The sequence below is a fragment of the Morus notabilis genome, unplaced genomic scaffold (genome assembly GCF_000414095.1).
Source record: "Morus notabilis unplaced genomic scaffold, ASM41409v2 Scaffold152, whole genome shotgun sequence".
Classification (NCBI taxonomy): Eukaryota; Viridiplantae; Streptophyta; class Magnoliopsida; order Rosales; family Moraceae; genus Morus; species Morus notabilis.
The window spans coordinates 150,345-165,222 of record NW_010367598.1 but is presented as its reverse complement, the minus strand read 5'-3'; the positions used below and the strand labels follow the sequence as shown (position 1 = coordinate 165,222).

Here is a 14,878-nt window from a genome sequence, read left to right as displayed (position 1 = left end):
AATTAGTAGAGTTCTGTTCTAAGTGTTAATACACTAAAGTCTCGTTCATTTCACCGATTTGAGTTTTTAATTTTAGATTTTTATAATAAAAAGCTCTCAGAAAATGTCACATTTAACTTTTTATGCTACAGTAAAAAACTCTCAAAAAATATCACATCTCAACTTAAATTAAAAACGTGAATCCGCAAAGTGAACGAAGCCTGATTTTATTAATTTTGCTTTGATGTGACTTAACAAAATCTAATTTTAAAATCATACATTAGGATAGTTTTGAGCTTCTTATTCGTAGTTTATTGTATTGTATTGCTTTAGAATATTTTTTGGGTTCTTTCTTGTGGTTGCTTTTTCTTTTGTATGTAATGGAATATTATTTCAGTCAAAAAGAGGGGTGAATTTTATTTTATTTTATTTTATTTTATTTGGTAGTTAAGGCATACAAACGCAAAGAACAACCAACAAGCTAAGCCGTTGGGCTCTTTCTTCTCGTTGTGAAGTTTGGGTGCCTTTCGTTGTCCCTGTTGCCCTTTTCCATCACTTTTATAATGACCTGTACTGGTAGTTATACACATACATACTACATAAGATGAGCCTTTCGTACGGTTTGGTGAAACTTACTAGTTATAAAAGACTAGGGGGACTTCCTTTCTTTATTTTGGTTGGGTTGGATAGGGCTGGCAATTCGTGTTCGCGAGTTGTGTTCGGGTCGACACGATTACGGCACGATACGATTATAGTGAGCACGAACACGACACGATTAATAAACGTGTCAGAAACTCAAACACGAACACGACACGCTAATAACACGGTTAACACGACACGACACGCGAACACGATTATTAAACGTGCCGTGACGGGCCGACACGAAAAAAACACGTTTATGACCCGTTTATGACCCAACTAGCAAAAATAGTGAATTTTATATTGTATTCAAAACTATATTAATTGACTACTTAATATCACTTATAGTTAAAATCATGCATAATAGCCAACACACATTAAAATATCTAAAACATCACTTACGATATTTGTTTCAAAACATACCAATTACTAAACATCTAAAGAAGTTTGAAAACATAACCAAGTACATTTAAATAAGTTTGAAAACATAACCAAATATTTGAAAATTTAAGTGCATAAAACATAATCAACCATCTACAAGTCCATTGGCATATTTAAGTGCATAAAGCATAAAACATATTTAAAGTTTAGGTTTATCCATTACAAATCATCCATTGGCATTTTGTAATCAACCATCTACAAGTCCATCTACAAATCATCCATCTACAAGTCCATTGGCATTTTATAATTTTATCAACATGCCATAACTTATTTAAAAGTTAGAGTGTTAAATTAAGTTAACCCTTTTATCAGACACCCTTCATGCAAATGAGAGAATATAAATAAAACTGGCTGTAAGAGAATGAGAGAATGAGAGAGAATGAGAGAATGAGAGAATGAGAGAATGAGAGAAAGAGAATTAGAGAAACTAGGGTTTTATCTTAAAAAAATATATATAAATATATATATAGATTAATAAACGGGTCGGTTCGGGTCGTGTCGTGTCGTGTCGGCTCAATTATGGCCCGTATAACTAAACGGGTTAAGCGTGTTAAACGGGTTGGCACGAATCCAACCCGTTTATTTTCATGTTATTCGTGCCAGCCCGTTAACGACCCAATTAACAATCGTACAGTCTAAACCTATTTATCTCGTATCGTTTCATCGTGTCGTGTCTGAAATTGCCGGTCTTAGGGTTGGAGTTCTCAAGTGCCCTCTTATATTTACTACTATTTTTGGTCCGTTTATATATTAGTATCCTTTACTCCGAAAATGAAAAGGCTTGCATCTTTTTTGCTGGAAAAGTATATTTCACAATTATATTTTTCTTTTGCACGCGAGGACAGAGAGAATTATGAAAGGATTTTTTTTTCGTTTTCTTTCTTTTTTTCTGGTTAAGTTTTTGCGTATCCAAATCATAAGCATGTATGTTGAAGTGGTTCTAATGTTATTTTCCAATAATCCTCTTACCCTCTTTTGTCTTAACGTTAATATATGTAAGAATTTTGTAGTAGAACATTAAAAAAAAAAATTCTATAATATCAAATCAAATCATAAAAATCTGACTGTTAAAATATATTTCTCACCATCAAGGTATTTCTTCGTACTTAACAAAAAAAATCTACTATTTTTCTTTTTTGAAGATAAAAATTCTATTACTATACGTAAGTGAAAAGTAAAGAACAAGACACGATGAATAAGTTTTAAAAACCTTATATAGACATGTGTGATATAGTTTGTTGCATTTATGTCAACATCATGGCGTATGATAATGTCAAAGAAGAGTGTTTATGAATATTGTCAATATTACAAAGTTTGATATATCACGATCTATTTCAATTGCAGATGAGGGATACGATTTTCGCGAGACAGCGAATTCTATAACTTGTATCTATCCATTTCAAAACCCAAAGCAAAAAAAAAAAAAAAAAAAACTCCATTAAAAACAACAAAGTTTTCATGTGCCTGCCACTAGAAGATTTTGGGGTCACAAAATGATAATTTCTTCCCAAATATGGTAGATAAGTTCATTCCCAGAGGTATTGGGACCACATTATAGTAAAACCGAAAAAGGCAAATTGCACTAACCAAGAAGTTGAACTGTTTCCTCTCATCATAATTACACCCATATGTTTAAGTCGCTTATGAAGTGCCTAACCTAATATTAGAAGCATAGACGTAAAATTTGCTTACTAATGTACTCTAAGCATTGTCATATTAATATATATATATATATATATAAATATTACACGTATATATTTCTTGATAGAAATACTCCTAAATAAATTATTATTAATTTTAGCACTATACTTTCACAGTTTGCATCACCATGTTAGCAATGTGAGGGTAAAATAACTTATATGTCACTTAAGTCAAAATTATTATTTAAAAGCACCTCAAAGAAACTCCCAACTATCTCCCGCCCATTCTCTCTCTCTCTACACCTCATTTTCGGCTCTCTTTCTCTCTCTCTCTCTCTCTCTCTCTCTCTCTCTCTCTCTCTTTCTCTCAAGTTTGGCCTCTCTCCATACTCAGTCTCTCTCTTCCCTACGCCCTAATTCGTTCATCGCCAATACTCCGGTTGTGCACCAGATCAAGGTTGGTACACAATTTTTTTTGTTTTTCTTTTATTTTTGTCTTTTTAAATTTATTTTTTGGGAGACTTAGTATGTAGAACTCGAAAAAAATGACTGGGTTGAACTTAATGTGATAGGAATTGAAAATATCCTTCGTCAATTTGAGATTTTTGATGGTTTATAACTAATATGTAAACTGATTGTAACGACCAGCACGTCAAAGACATAGTTGACCTTGGGAGTCATAGTATTATGATTCATAGTGTTATATGTCCGGTCATAATACTATGACCAGTCAGTCATTACAGTATGAGTCAAAATGGCCGGTCATAGTATTATGACCAGCCATAAGGCAGTCATAGTGATATGACCGTCCAGACATAATATTATGACTGAAAGGACTCATAGTGTTATGACTGGCACACTATGACTGCCTTATGACCGGCCATTACACAGTGTTATGACTGGTCATTTCTAATGACTCGATGACAACTAGGAGTAATTGCATGTTGATTAACAGTTATTGTTTTTGAAATTATTTAGGAATGGCTGCTGGATTGAACGTCTTCATTATACAATGGACATTGGGACCGTGCTTCTACATACGACGGTTGTGAAATGAATGGGATATTGGTCTCCACCAACACAACTTATATTGGTCTTCTAGATTTGGTGAGAAATGTGCTTGGGATTCGGACACAAGGAAAAAGTTTATCCTTAAGATATGTTGTTGAAGACGAGGAAGCTCTTGTGAAGATATCGTCTGACTATGATGTCACATTCTATCAATGATATCTCTTCCTCCAAAGCCTTTCTTTTCTTCTAAGATGACAAAAAATGGTAAAAATAAATAAATACAAAAAAGAACAAGAAAAGCAAACAGAGTTGTTAACTAAAGTACTATGACTGGCACACTAAGAGTCTAACCATTGGGCGGTCATAGTGCTATGACCGACGGTCATAATTCTATGGCTGCCCATCATGCAGGCTCACTCATATACTTATGACTGATAGCCGGTCATAAGGCAGTCACATAGTGCGGTCACAATATTATGACTGACGGTCATTATACTATGACCGCAGGCTCATCAGTCAGGCAGTCACACTATGAACATGTATGCCTGATGGCTGGTCATAGAATTCTGACCATCGGTCATAGTACTATGACCGCACGCTGTATCTGTCTTATGACCAGTCATAATAAATTACCGACTGATCATAATGATATGTCCGGCCATCAGGCAGCGTCACATACCAAATAAGGAACACAATGACAATCAAAAATTTCAAATAACTAACCTTATATGTTTTTATCTCCTCCTCCAAAGCCTTTCTTTTCTTCTAAGATGATAAAAAATGGTAAAATAAAAAAAATAAATCAACAAGAAAAAACAACAAAATTTTCACCTCTGTCTCAGAATCCGCCATTGACCTCATCTATTTCGTAGTTGATTTCTCCGGCGAAGGTTCGTGGGTTCTCGTCGCGTGATTCTAGGTTCGTGGGTACGTCGGTGCTTAAGGTGGTAGACGGTGGTGGTCGTTGGGGTTTCATTGTCTCTGTGCACACCCATATTCCTTCTCCTCCTCCTCTCTCTACTTTAAATATTTGAATTTTATAAGACTTCAAAATATATTCAAGGCTTCAAAAATGAAATAGGGCACAATTGTCATTTTAACTCAAGTAAAAATAGTCTGGTCCCACTTTTGTTGACATAACAATACTAATTGTGAAAGTACACAAAAATAATGCTAAAAATAATAATAATTTATTCAAAAATACTATTATTGAAATTTACCCTAAAAAATATTACACACACACACATCACGCTAGCTAATCTAGTCCAGCTTGTGGGGACACTACTTTAGTGCCCAGTGACTAGTATTGCGTACGAAGATTCGGGTTCAAACAAGCCTTTCAAATATTTATTAGAAAAAGTTGAGAACTATTAATTAAGTTTCATTAAGAACTACAATCTAATATGGCCTAAAAAAAGAGAAATATAGAAAAACCTAAACTTTAATTGTAATAAGATAAACTAAAGCAATAATTTATATGGATTAGAAAATAAAAAATAGAGAAAACCCTAGCTATAGCAAGCTTTGGTTGTAATAATAAGGACTAAAAACGAAAATAGAGAAAAAAAAAAAAAACATCTAAGCTTTGGTTGTAACCGGTCCCATTGGCATTGATGTGTATGGTTTTGGTGGAAGTTGCTGAAAAAAAAAAAAAAGAGAACAACAATAGAAAGAAGAAGTGGTTGCATTTGATTCTTCCGATTTTGATAGAGAGATAAGGGAGGCTTACCTCATTAGACAACCCAAAAGTCTTCCCACTAAAGTTGTTTCCTTCCAAAGGCACCATTGCCTTTAATGATTTCGTTAAAAAGATATATTCCAGAAGTTTTGAGGGCACCAACTAGAAAGCAATGACCCCTTGTGATTGAGAAAGGCTACCGTTGTCCTACCGGGGAAAACAAAGGGAAAAAAATCATAAAAATAAAAAACGTATAGTTTGTTTGGCACGAGAGAAAAGTGAAATGAGTAATAGGGATAGAAAAATTAATAAAATGATTTTTAGGATTTATGGTTGTGTGGTAGGAATGATTAGAAGAGGGAATCAAGAGATTAGGCGAGAGATTTAAAATCTTCCGCAAGAGTTTAATTTTGATCTAAGTAGACGAGAGAATATATATCAATCAGAATAATGAAAAGAAAGATTCTTTTCTCCCTTCTTTTTTATTTTTCTTTCCTAGGTTATATACTTTAATTTCCTTCCTATTTTTTCTTCCACTGCCGACCATAGGTTTAGGGAAAAAATTGGAAAATTTTATTTTATTTTTCTTTCCTAGGTTATATACTTTAATTTCCTTCCTATTTTTTTCTTCCACTGCCGACCATAGGTTTAGGGAAAAAATTGGAAAATTTTATATATATATATGAGTATATTATTGGTTGTTTTTATGATACTATGTCAAACATGTAAAATGCATGCATGATACGGCTAACGGCAAATTACTTTTCTTTCCAATTTGAAGGGACAAAAAAAACATTGTAAAAGACGCTAATAAATATAATACTTAAATGCTGATCAGCAAAACAATAACAATTGTAGTAGCTATTGACGAGACAAGTATACTAGAGAAGATTAAAATAGGCATGCAAATACAAGAGAATCTATCGTCACTATTTCAACTACTTATCTTGGATAATACATGATAAAGAATCATATGATGACTAAGAGCAGGCCGACAAAATCCTTGTGCAAGTCCTTGGATTTCTTAATAAAGTGGAACACAAAAGAACTTACCACTGGTATTGACCAGAGTTCTATAAATCATGGCCTCTCTATTGAGCTATAAATAGTTATCAATCTTATCTATAACACAAGACGTTGTTGTGATGAAATTTGATGAATATATAGTATCATTTCAAGCCTAATTTTACTTGACGTATTATTTGATAGGGCCTAGGTTCTTAAAATTGCATTATTGGTCGCCATACCATTGAAAAAGACTGCCTAATATGAACACCTTTTATTTTGGCCGCAACCAACAGATTTTATTAATGATTTTTTTTTTTTTTTTTTTTTTTTTTTGGTGTATGTAAGAGACTTTATTTATGTATTGGCTCGTTCACCGACTAGACATTTTGGTATCTGATGATTCCAGTTGATGTTAGATGTCTTAATCAAATAAACAGTCATATATACTATTTCATATATCGTCAAACAATAATATCCTAAAAGCCATATATATGCAATATCACCGTTCTTTCGTTGGAATGAATTTATTATGATTTGATTTGTAATAATTACATGCGCTGGGGATTCTATCTGAACTGATGGAAATGGTTGGTGGCTGAGATCATTCCAAGCTAGAAAATTTGGTTATGGCTAATAAAGATCCCATTGAAGAGCTCAGACTCTCATCCAATTTAAGTACTTAAACTGGGCTTCCTTGGTGTACACGCATCTTCTTATATTACAAGAAACCATTTCAATATCAACAATTCACAGAGAGAAAAAAAAATACAAACAAATCAAACAAACAATTTTTTTGGCTAAAGAGACAGAAAATTCAATTGGATCATGGATGCATGTGTAAAGGATTGCTATTAATTTCCGTATATGATATTGGGTTTTCTGCAAATAAGAAACTATTTGATCAAAGGTAAGGTCGTCAAAGGAGGGCAATATCTAAGTTTGGGACATCAAACATACACATTATGGTACTCCAATTCAGTGGTTACACAAGTCAAGGATATCGTCTTCCTCTTTCATTAAATAAATATTTAAAGGAGCCACAAAACCCAATTACGAGGTAAGATTTTTAATGCTATTTATTTAAAATATTCTAAAATCTACTACAATATTTAAAAGTAAATATTATCGATAGAAATATCATATTTAAAAAAAAAAAATCTCTATATCTCGTACATTAGCCAGAAAGCAATTAGGACGCAAATGGGACCCACTGGAAGAGCATTTGCTACTTGCTAGCTTCTCTAATACGTAATTTAGGTTAACATTGCATGTTAATGTAATAGTTTGCGGAGTGGTCAAAAGTTCAAGAAACTTTCGAAATTCACTGCAAAAATTGTCAAAAAGCACGTCGCCAATCATGCGAAGTATGCCAACATATTAAAGATTAGTTGTTGATTCTAATGATTAATTACAGACGTAAAAGATGGACAATTGTTATCACAGCACGTTAAGTTTGTTCGTTTTGCATATCAGTTACATTTTTTTTTTCTCTGGAGCATATCAGTTACATGTTAATAACAATTGTACTTTATTTTTTTTTGCTAGTCGAAAAGGAGATCTGTAACAATTAATTGTACGTTGATTGTGGATTTTCCCCCTAACCACGATTTGTAATAATTAGCAAGCTGTTTCTTAATTGAAATCTTGCCTACATAGTTTGAGTATGTTTCTTCTTGAACCATATCATAATTTTGGTTAATGAATTTAAAATTTATATCTACCTTTTAACTAACTCTCCCATTGAGATCCTTTTTCTCAAATGCGCCCAAAGGTATTCTTCAAGATCTGGTATTTTTATATGTCACACTTTAAATATATTCTTGTCTCTTTTTTCTTTTTTTTTTTCTCACTTTTAATATGTCCATATGCTTTCTTGTTTCGTCCCTTTTTTTATTTTTCAGAAATCTTGTATTGTTAAATGTTTCTAATTAAAACATTTTGGTCTACTTTTACATTTTTCACGTAGTCCAATTAATATTATTTTGGCAAATACGATCCTAATAAAACTTTTTCGTAATTGCCTCAATAAAATAGTTTTTTTTTTTTTTTTTTTTTTTTCAAGTGCTACGTTCAAAACGAAGTTTTGATTTTCATATATAATGAATACTCTTGGATTGAGTAAGTGATGCAGTGCATTTTAGATTCTTTGTCATTTTTCTACTACTTTATCGTTTGTTTATGTTATGTAACGCCCACTGGTTGTCGTTGGGTATGTGTTGTTTTCCTTTCCTTTAAACGCCTGGTCGTTTTGGCTAAGGCTAGGTATTTTTGGTCTATTGCTCGTACGGAACAGGCAGTCAGAATTGTAATCCTCCCATTTTGGTGAAAAAAACTTTCAGAGCTGAGCTCTTGCGATTGGGTTCTATACTTCTAGAATTCCCACTCGATTCTTTTCTTAGATCTTCCTTCATCAGAAGTGGTATCAGAGCTTGGGTTTGCCTTGGCCAGATGGCAGCAAACGACAAAGGAGATCGCCACGCCGACGGCGATGAACGCGGTGTGCAGGCCCTTTGGGCGGCCGTCACCAATCTCGAGCGGAGGATGAACACTCGAATCGACGCTACAGTCAAGGAGATTCGTCAGTCCATCGCTGCTATTGGTCATGGCGATAGACAAAATCCGATGGCTAGAGGAGTCCGTGAGCGAGATGTAGCTCGAGCACGACCTGACGGACCTCGGTGAGGGGCAGATCCGATGCAGCTGGAGGTGTCAGACCTGTCCGATTCTGATGACGACCAACCCATTGCGAGAAGGAGGCAACCAACCGACTCAGACACAGAGGAGGACGTCCCCGTTTGGAATAACAACCTGAGGTACGTACCGAACCGTAGAATGCATAGACCATGTGAATCCCAAGAGTACAAGATTAAGATCGATATTCCATTCTTTAATAGGCATATGCATATTGAGGATTTCCTGGATTGGGTGCAATCTTTGGAATAACAACCTGAGGTACGTACCGAACCGTAGAATGCATAGACCACGTGAATCCCAAGAGTACAAGATTAAGATCGATATTCCATTCTTTAATAGGCATATGCATATTGAGGATTTCCTGGATTGGGTGCAATTTGTGGAGAATTTTTTTGATTGTATGAATATAGCAGAGGAGAAAAAGGTTAAGTTAGTGGCTTACAAATTGAAGGGTGGAGCCTCTGCCTGGTGGGAGCAATTACAACAGAACCGTCACCGCGAAGGAAAACGACCTGTGCAGACCTGGCCAAAGATGAAGCAACAGTTGAGAGCCCGGTTCTTACCCACTGACTATGAACAGCTCCTATACCAACAGTACTAAAATTGTAAGCAACAGGGTCGCACTGTTAGTGAATACACGGAAGAGTTTTACCGTTTGAATGCTCGGAACAATCTGCATGAATCTAAGTCTCACTAAGTGGCCCGATACTTGGGAGGACTCCGTGACTAATTTCAAGATCAGCTAGTGCTACGGACAATTTGGACCTTAAGTGAGGCTGTGAACCTAGCCTACAAGGTGGAAGGGCAGTTGCAACGTCCTTCCCTCCGTGCACCGTATCCCCGCAACAATGACTCCACATCCAGGAACACTTCCAGCGTCACAGGCGCACGTAGCCCGCAAGTCAGCAAGCCTACCCCAAATGCTCCTGAAGCCTCTCGAGCAACCGAAAAGCTGCCTTCAATCCAAAACAAACCCAACCCGTATGCTCAACCATTCTTAGGTAGGTGTCTTCGTTGCCGATACTTGGGTGGACTTCGTGACCAATTTCAAGATCAGCTAGTGCTACGGACAATTTGGACCTTGAGTGAGGCTGTGAACCTAGCCTACAAGGTGGAAGGGCAGTTGCAACGTCCTTCCCTCCGTGCACCGTATCCCTGCAACAATGACTCCACATCCAGGAACACTTCCAGCGTCATAGGCGCACGTAGCCCGCAAGTCAGCAAGCCTACCCCGGATGCTCCTGAAGCCTCTCGAGCAGCCGAAAAACTGCCTTCAATCCAAAACAAACCCAACCCGTGTGCTCGACCATTCTTAGGTAGGTGTCTTCGTTGTAACCAACCTGGGCATAAGTCTAATGAATGCCCACAACATCGTCAGGTGAATTTGGTTGGTGATGGTGGGGAAGAGGACTATGATGCATGTGGGGTGGAAGAAGGGGAACGGGATGAAACTGAATTAGTTGAACGGGGTGAAGGTGAGCGAGTCTCCTACGTTATTCAGAAGTTGCTATTAGCACCTCGGCAAGTCACCCCGACTCAACGCCATGCCATTTTCAAAACTCGGTGCACCGTGAATGACAAGGTGTGCGACGTCATTATAGACAGCGGAAGTACAGAGAATTTAGTGTCCAAGGCACTTGTTAAAACGCTGAACTTGGCCACCCAAAAACACCCCACCCTTATAAAATCGGCTGGATAACAAAAGGGGCTGAATCTAGCATCTCAGAGATTTGTATGGTGAGTTTTTCTATAGGGAAACACTACAAAGATGAGGTGAGCTGCGATGTTGTTGATATGGACGCATGCCATGTTTTACTCGGCAGACCTTGGCAGTTTGATCGCTCCGTTCAACATAAGGGGCGTGAGAATGTGTACCAGTTCTTGTGGCACGGCCGGAAAATTGGACTACTGCCCCTCACTACCCATGGCAGTTCTTCATCCGAACTACCTTCCACACCAGGTTTACTATTAACGCTGCCCGGTAAACAATTCCAGCGCGAGATTGTTGATCAACCCTTCCTTGTTGCTCTCATGATCAAGGAGCAAAACCTTGAAGTAAATCCACCTCCTCCAGTCGTGCAACAACTCCTTAGTCAATTCCCAGACCTGACTTCACAAGAACTTTCATATCAACTACCCCCGTTGCGGTATGTTCAACACCGCATTGATTTCGTTCCAGGAGCTAGTCTACCCAATCTTCCACATTACAAGATGTGTCCGTGTGAACATGATATTTTGCAGCAGCAGGTGGATGAGCTTCTCCGGAAAAAATTGATTCGCATCATTCTAAGTCCTTCTAATGTGCCTGTCATACTAGTACCAAAGAAAGATGGCACTTGGTGTATGTGTGTCGATAGTCGAGCAATCAACAAGATAACGGTTAAATACCATTTCCCCATCCCTCGCTTGGAAGATTTGTTGGATAAGTTGGAGGGTGCTTCGATTTTCTCCAAACTAGACCTTCGAAGTGGCTACCACCAAATTCGGATTCAAGAGGGCGACGAGTGGAAAACAGCCTTCAAGACTCGTGAAGGTCTCTATGAATGGCTTGTTATGCCTTTTAGGCTTAGCAATGCCCCGAGTACCTTTATGCGCCTTATGAACGAGGTGCTCCGCCCTTTTATTGGACGGTTTGTTGTCGTTTACTTCGATGACATCTTAGTTTTTAGCCGGAGCTCCGAAGATCACCTTGACCACCTTCACCAAGTTCTAGCCACTTTGCAAGATCACAAACTATATTTGAATTTGAAGAAGTGTGTTTTCTTGCAAAGCCAGCTAGTCTTCCTTGGGTTCCTTATCAGTACGGACGACATAAGCATGGATGAAGCTAAGTTAGCCATAATTCGCGATTGGCCAGCGCCCAAAACGGTTCATAAGGTCTGAAGCTTTCATGGCCTCACCACTTTCTACCGCCGTTTTATCAAGAATTTCAGTTCGATTATGGCCCTATTAACTGATTGCCAAAAGAAAGGAAACTTCCAGTGGACTACTGCTCAACAAGAAAGCTTCACACTCATAAAGTCTAAGCTTACCTCCGCCCTTGTACTGGCATTACCGAACTTCGATAAGGTCTTTGAGGTTGAAACCGACGCGTCCATGACTGGTATTGGTGTTGTCCTCATCCAGGACGGTCGTCCCTTGGAATTTTTTAGCGAAAAATTTACTGACGTCCGGCAACAGTGGTCGACTTATGAGCAAGAACTCTATGCGATGGTGAGATCTCTCCAACATTGGGAGCACTTTTTACTACATAAAGAGTTTATTTTACATTGTGACCATCACGCTCTTAAGTTTGTGAACTCGCAGAAAAATCTCAGTCGCATGCATGCACGCTGGGTTCTCTCTTTACAGAAGTTTTCCTTTGTGTTTCGCCATCGAGCTGGGATTCAAAACAAAGTCGATGATGCTCTCAGTCGTCGGGTTTGCCTTCTTACTGCCTTCAAGACTAAGATTATTGGTTTTGACCATCTTAAAGAACTTTATGAAGCGGATGAAGATTTCCACTCTCACTGGCTTAAGTGCCAAAACCGAGACCCCAATGGAGATTTCCACATACAGCAGGGATTTTTATTCAAAGGCAATCAGTTATGTCTTCATCGCTCCTCTCTTCATGAAAAGTTGATCAAGAAAGTTCACGCCAATGGCCTAGCTGGCCATACCGGTCGGGACAAGACCATTGCTGAACTAGAACAGCGTTTTTATTGGCCCCACTTGAGGCGTGATGTCACGAAGTTCATGCAACATTGTGGAATCTGTCAACGTGCCAAAGGCCAAGCTAAGAACACCGTCCTTTATTCCCCACTGCCGATTCCTGAATCCATTTAGGAAGACCTCTCGATGGACTTTGTGTTAGGCCTCCCGCGCACTCAACGCCATGTCGATTCTGTTTTTGTGGTTGTTGATAGATTTAGCAAAATGGCTCATTTTATTCCTTGTCGAAAGACGGCAGACACTAGTCATGTAGCCACTTTGTTTTTCAAGGAGGTCGTCCGTCTTCATGGCATTCCCAAGTCCATTACTTCTGATAGGGATGTGAAGTTTGTGAGCCATTTTTGGAAGGTTCTGTGGAAACGCCTCAACACCACACTTCAATTCAGTAGTTCTTACCACCCCCAAACTGATGGCCAAACTAAAGTTGTTAACCGCACCTTGGGCAACATGATTCGCTGTATTGCTGGAGATACGCCAAAGCAATGGGACTCTGCTCGTCCCCAGGCAGAATTTGCTTACAACAGTATGGTTAATCGCTCCACGGGTCGCTCACCATTTTCTGTTGTCTACACCAAGGTCCCAAACCAATCTATGGACCTCGTTGCGTTACCCAAACCCCGGAGCCGCACTGCTGCAGAATTGGCTGATTTCGTCATCCACACGCATCAAGAGGTCAAGCACCGTTTGGAATCTGCCAATGCCGCATACAAGCAAGCTGCTGATCTCCATCGTCGCGAGCAAATTTTCAACATCGGTGATCTCGTCATGGCTCACTTGAGGAAGAACCGTTTACCCCCTGGTGCTTGTCCAAAGTTACATGATCGCCGCATTGGTCCTTTTCGTATCACCCACCGCATCAATGACAATGCGTAGGTTCTTGACTTACCGGCTGATCTGCACATTTCATCCACCTTCAATGTGAGTGATCTTTTTACTTTTCATCCACCGGATGCAGCTCCAATTGAAACTGAGAACTCGGGGTCGAGTTCTTCTCTGGCGGGGAACAACTGATGCAGTGCATTTTAGCTTCTTTGTCGTTTTTCTACTACTTTATCGTTTGTTTATGTTATGTAACGCCCACTGGTTGTCATTGGGTATGTGTTGTTTTCCTTTCCTTTAAACGCCTGGTCGTTTTGGCTAAAGCTAGGTATTTTTGGTCTGCTGCTCGTACAGAACAGGTAGTCAGAATTGTAATCCTCTCATTTTGGTGAAAGAAACTTTCATAGCTGAGCTCTTGCGATTGGGTTCTCTACTTCTAGAATTCCCACTCGATTCTTTTCTTAGATCTTCCTTCGTCAGTAAGCCTTGGTAGATAGAGTTGAAGTGCTTTAGCTCATTTTCTTTCGGTTTGGAAGTGCTTATAATTATTTGGCGACTGAATCAAGACCCACACCTTTTTTATTTCATATATCGAAGAGAAGATGTGTTTGTTTCTTCAACTTTTTTTTTTCATATTACATAACATAAACTTGTTCATTTTTTTCCACCCTTATTTTATATATGTCAAATTTCATAACTTTGTAATAAGTAATATACTAATACTTTAAAAAGTTTATGATATTATTGTTTAATTTGAACAACAATTGTTAGTTGATTATATTTATTCATGTTTGCATCTTAATACTTTCAAGAAGCTGCAAAAGATATATATAAGATAAAAAATAAAAAAAATTATTTTTTACACTAATGGGGACCTGCCTACCTGTCCCTCACACTAGTAGTTTTAAGGTCATAGCATGGCCCTTCAGTACACATTTGTCTACTTTTTTCTGTAAGATTTTATGCAGTTATAATTATGCCCCTCAACACAAGAAGGAATATATGGAATAATAATCAAGTAGGCAAACATCAAAGTCATAAAACCCATATATGGGTCAAAAAGCAAAAGTCTTGAACATTGTCAATAACATAAAACAACTTTTCGAAAATAATTAAGATGATTATATATAGTGCCATAAGCTAACAATATGAGCAATGATGGAACTCAAGAAAATGTTATAGATGCATATATGTAAAACCGGATTCTCTTGCATGAACCAGATCACTACTATATATGTGGTCTCCCATTAGTGTTTTT

At 37.8% G+C, this 14,878-nt stretch overlaps 1 protein-coding gene across 1 annotated transcript; it reads left to right on the top strand.

The window, feature by feature from the left end:
* The first annotated feature begins 9,090 nt into the window (after positions 1–9,090).
* LOC112094434 lies at positions 9,091–11,973 on the top strand. The gene is made up of 4 exons (XM_024175258.1): positions 9,091–9,209; positions 9,430–9,684; positions 9,862–10,700; positions 10,844–11,973. The coding sequence occupies exons 1-4, from the start codon at positions 9,091–9,093 to the stop codon at positions 11,971–11,973; spliced, it is 2,343 nt and encodes a 780-aa protein (XP_024031026.1).
* The last annotated feature ends 2,905 nt before the right edge of the window (positions 11,974–14,878 follow it).

Excerpts from the sequence above, each read along its gene's own strand:
- LOC112094434 (XM_024175258.1), top strand. The coding sequence starts at position 9,091 with ATGCAGCTGGAGGTGTCAGACCTGTCCGATTCTGATGACGACCAACCC. Across the intron at positions 9,210-9,429 it reads GTTTGGAATAACAACCTGAG|GCATATGCATATTGAGGATT; the intron begins GTACGTACCGAA and ends ATTCTTTAATAG. Across the intron at positions 9,685-9,861 it reads GAACAGCTCCTATACCAACA|TGAGGCTGTGAACCTAGCCT; the intron begins GTACTAAAATTG and ends TTGGACCTTAAG.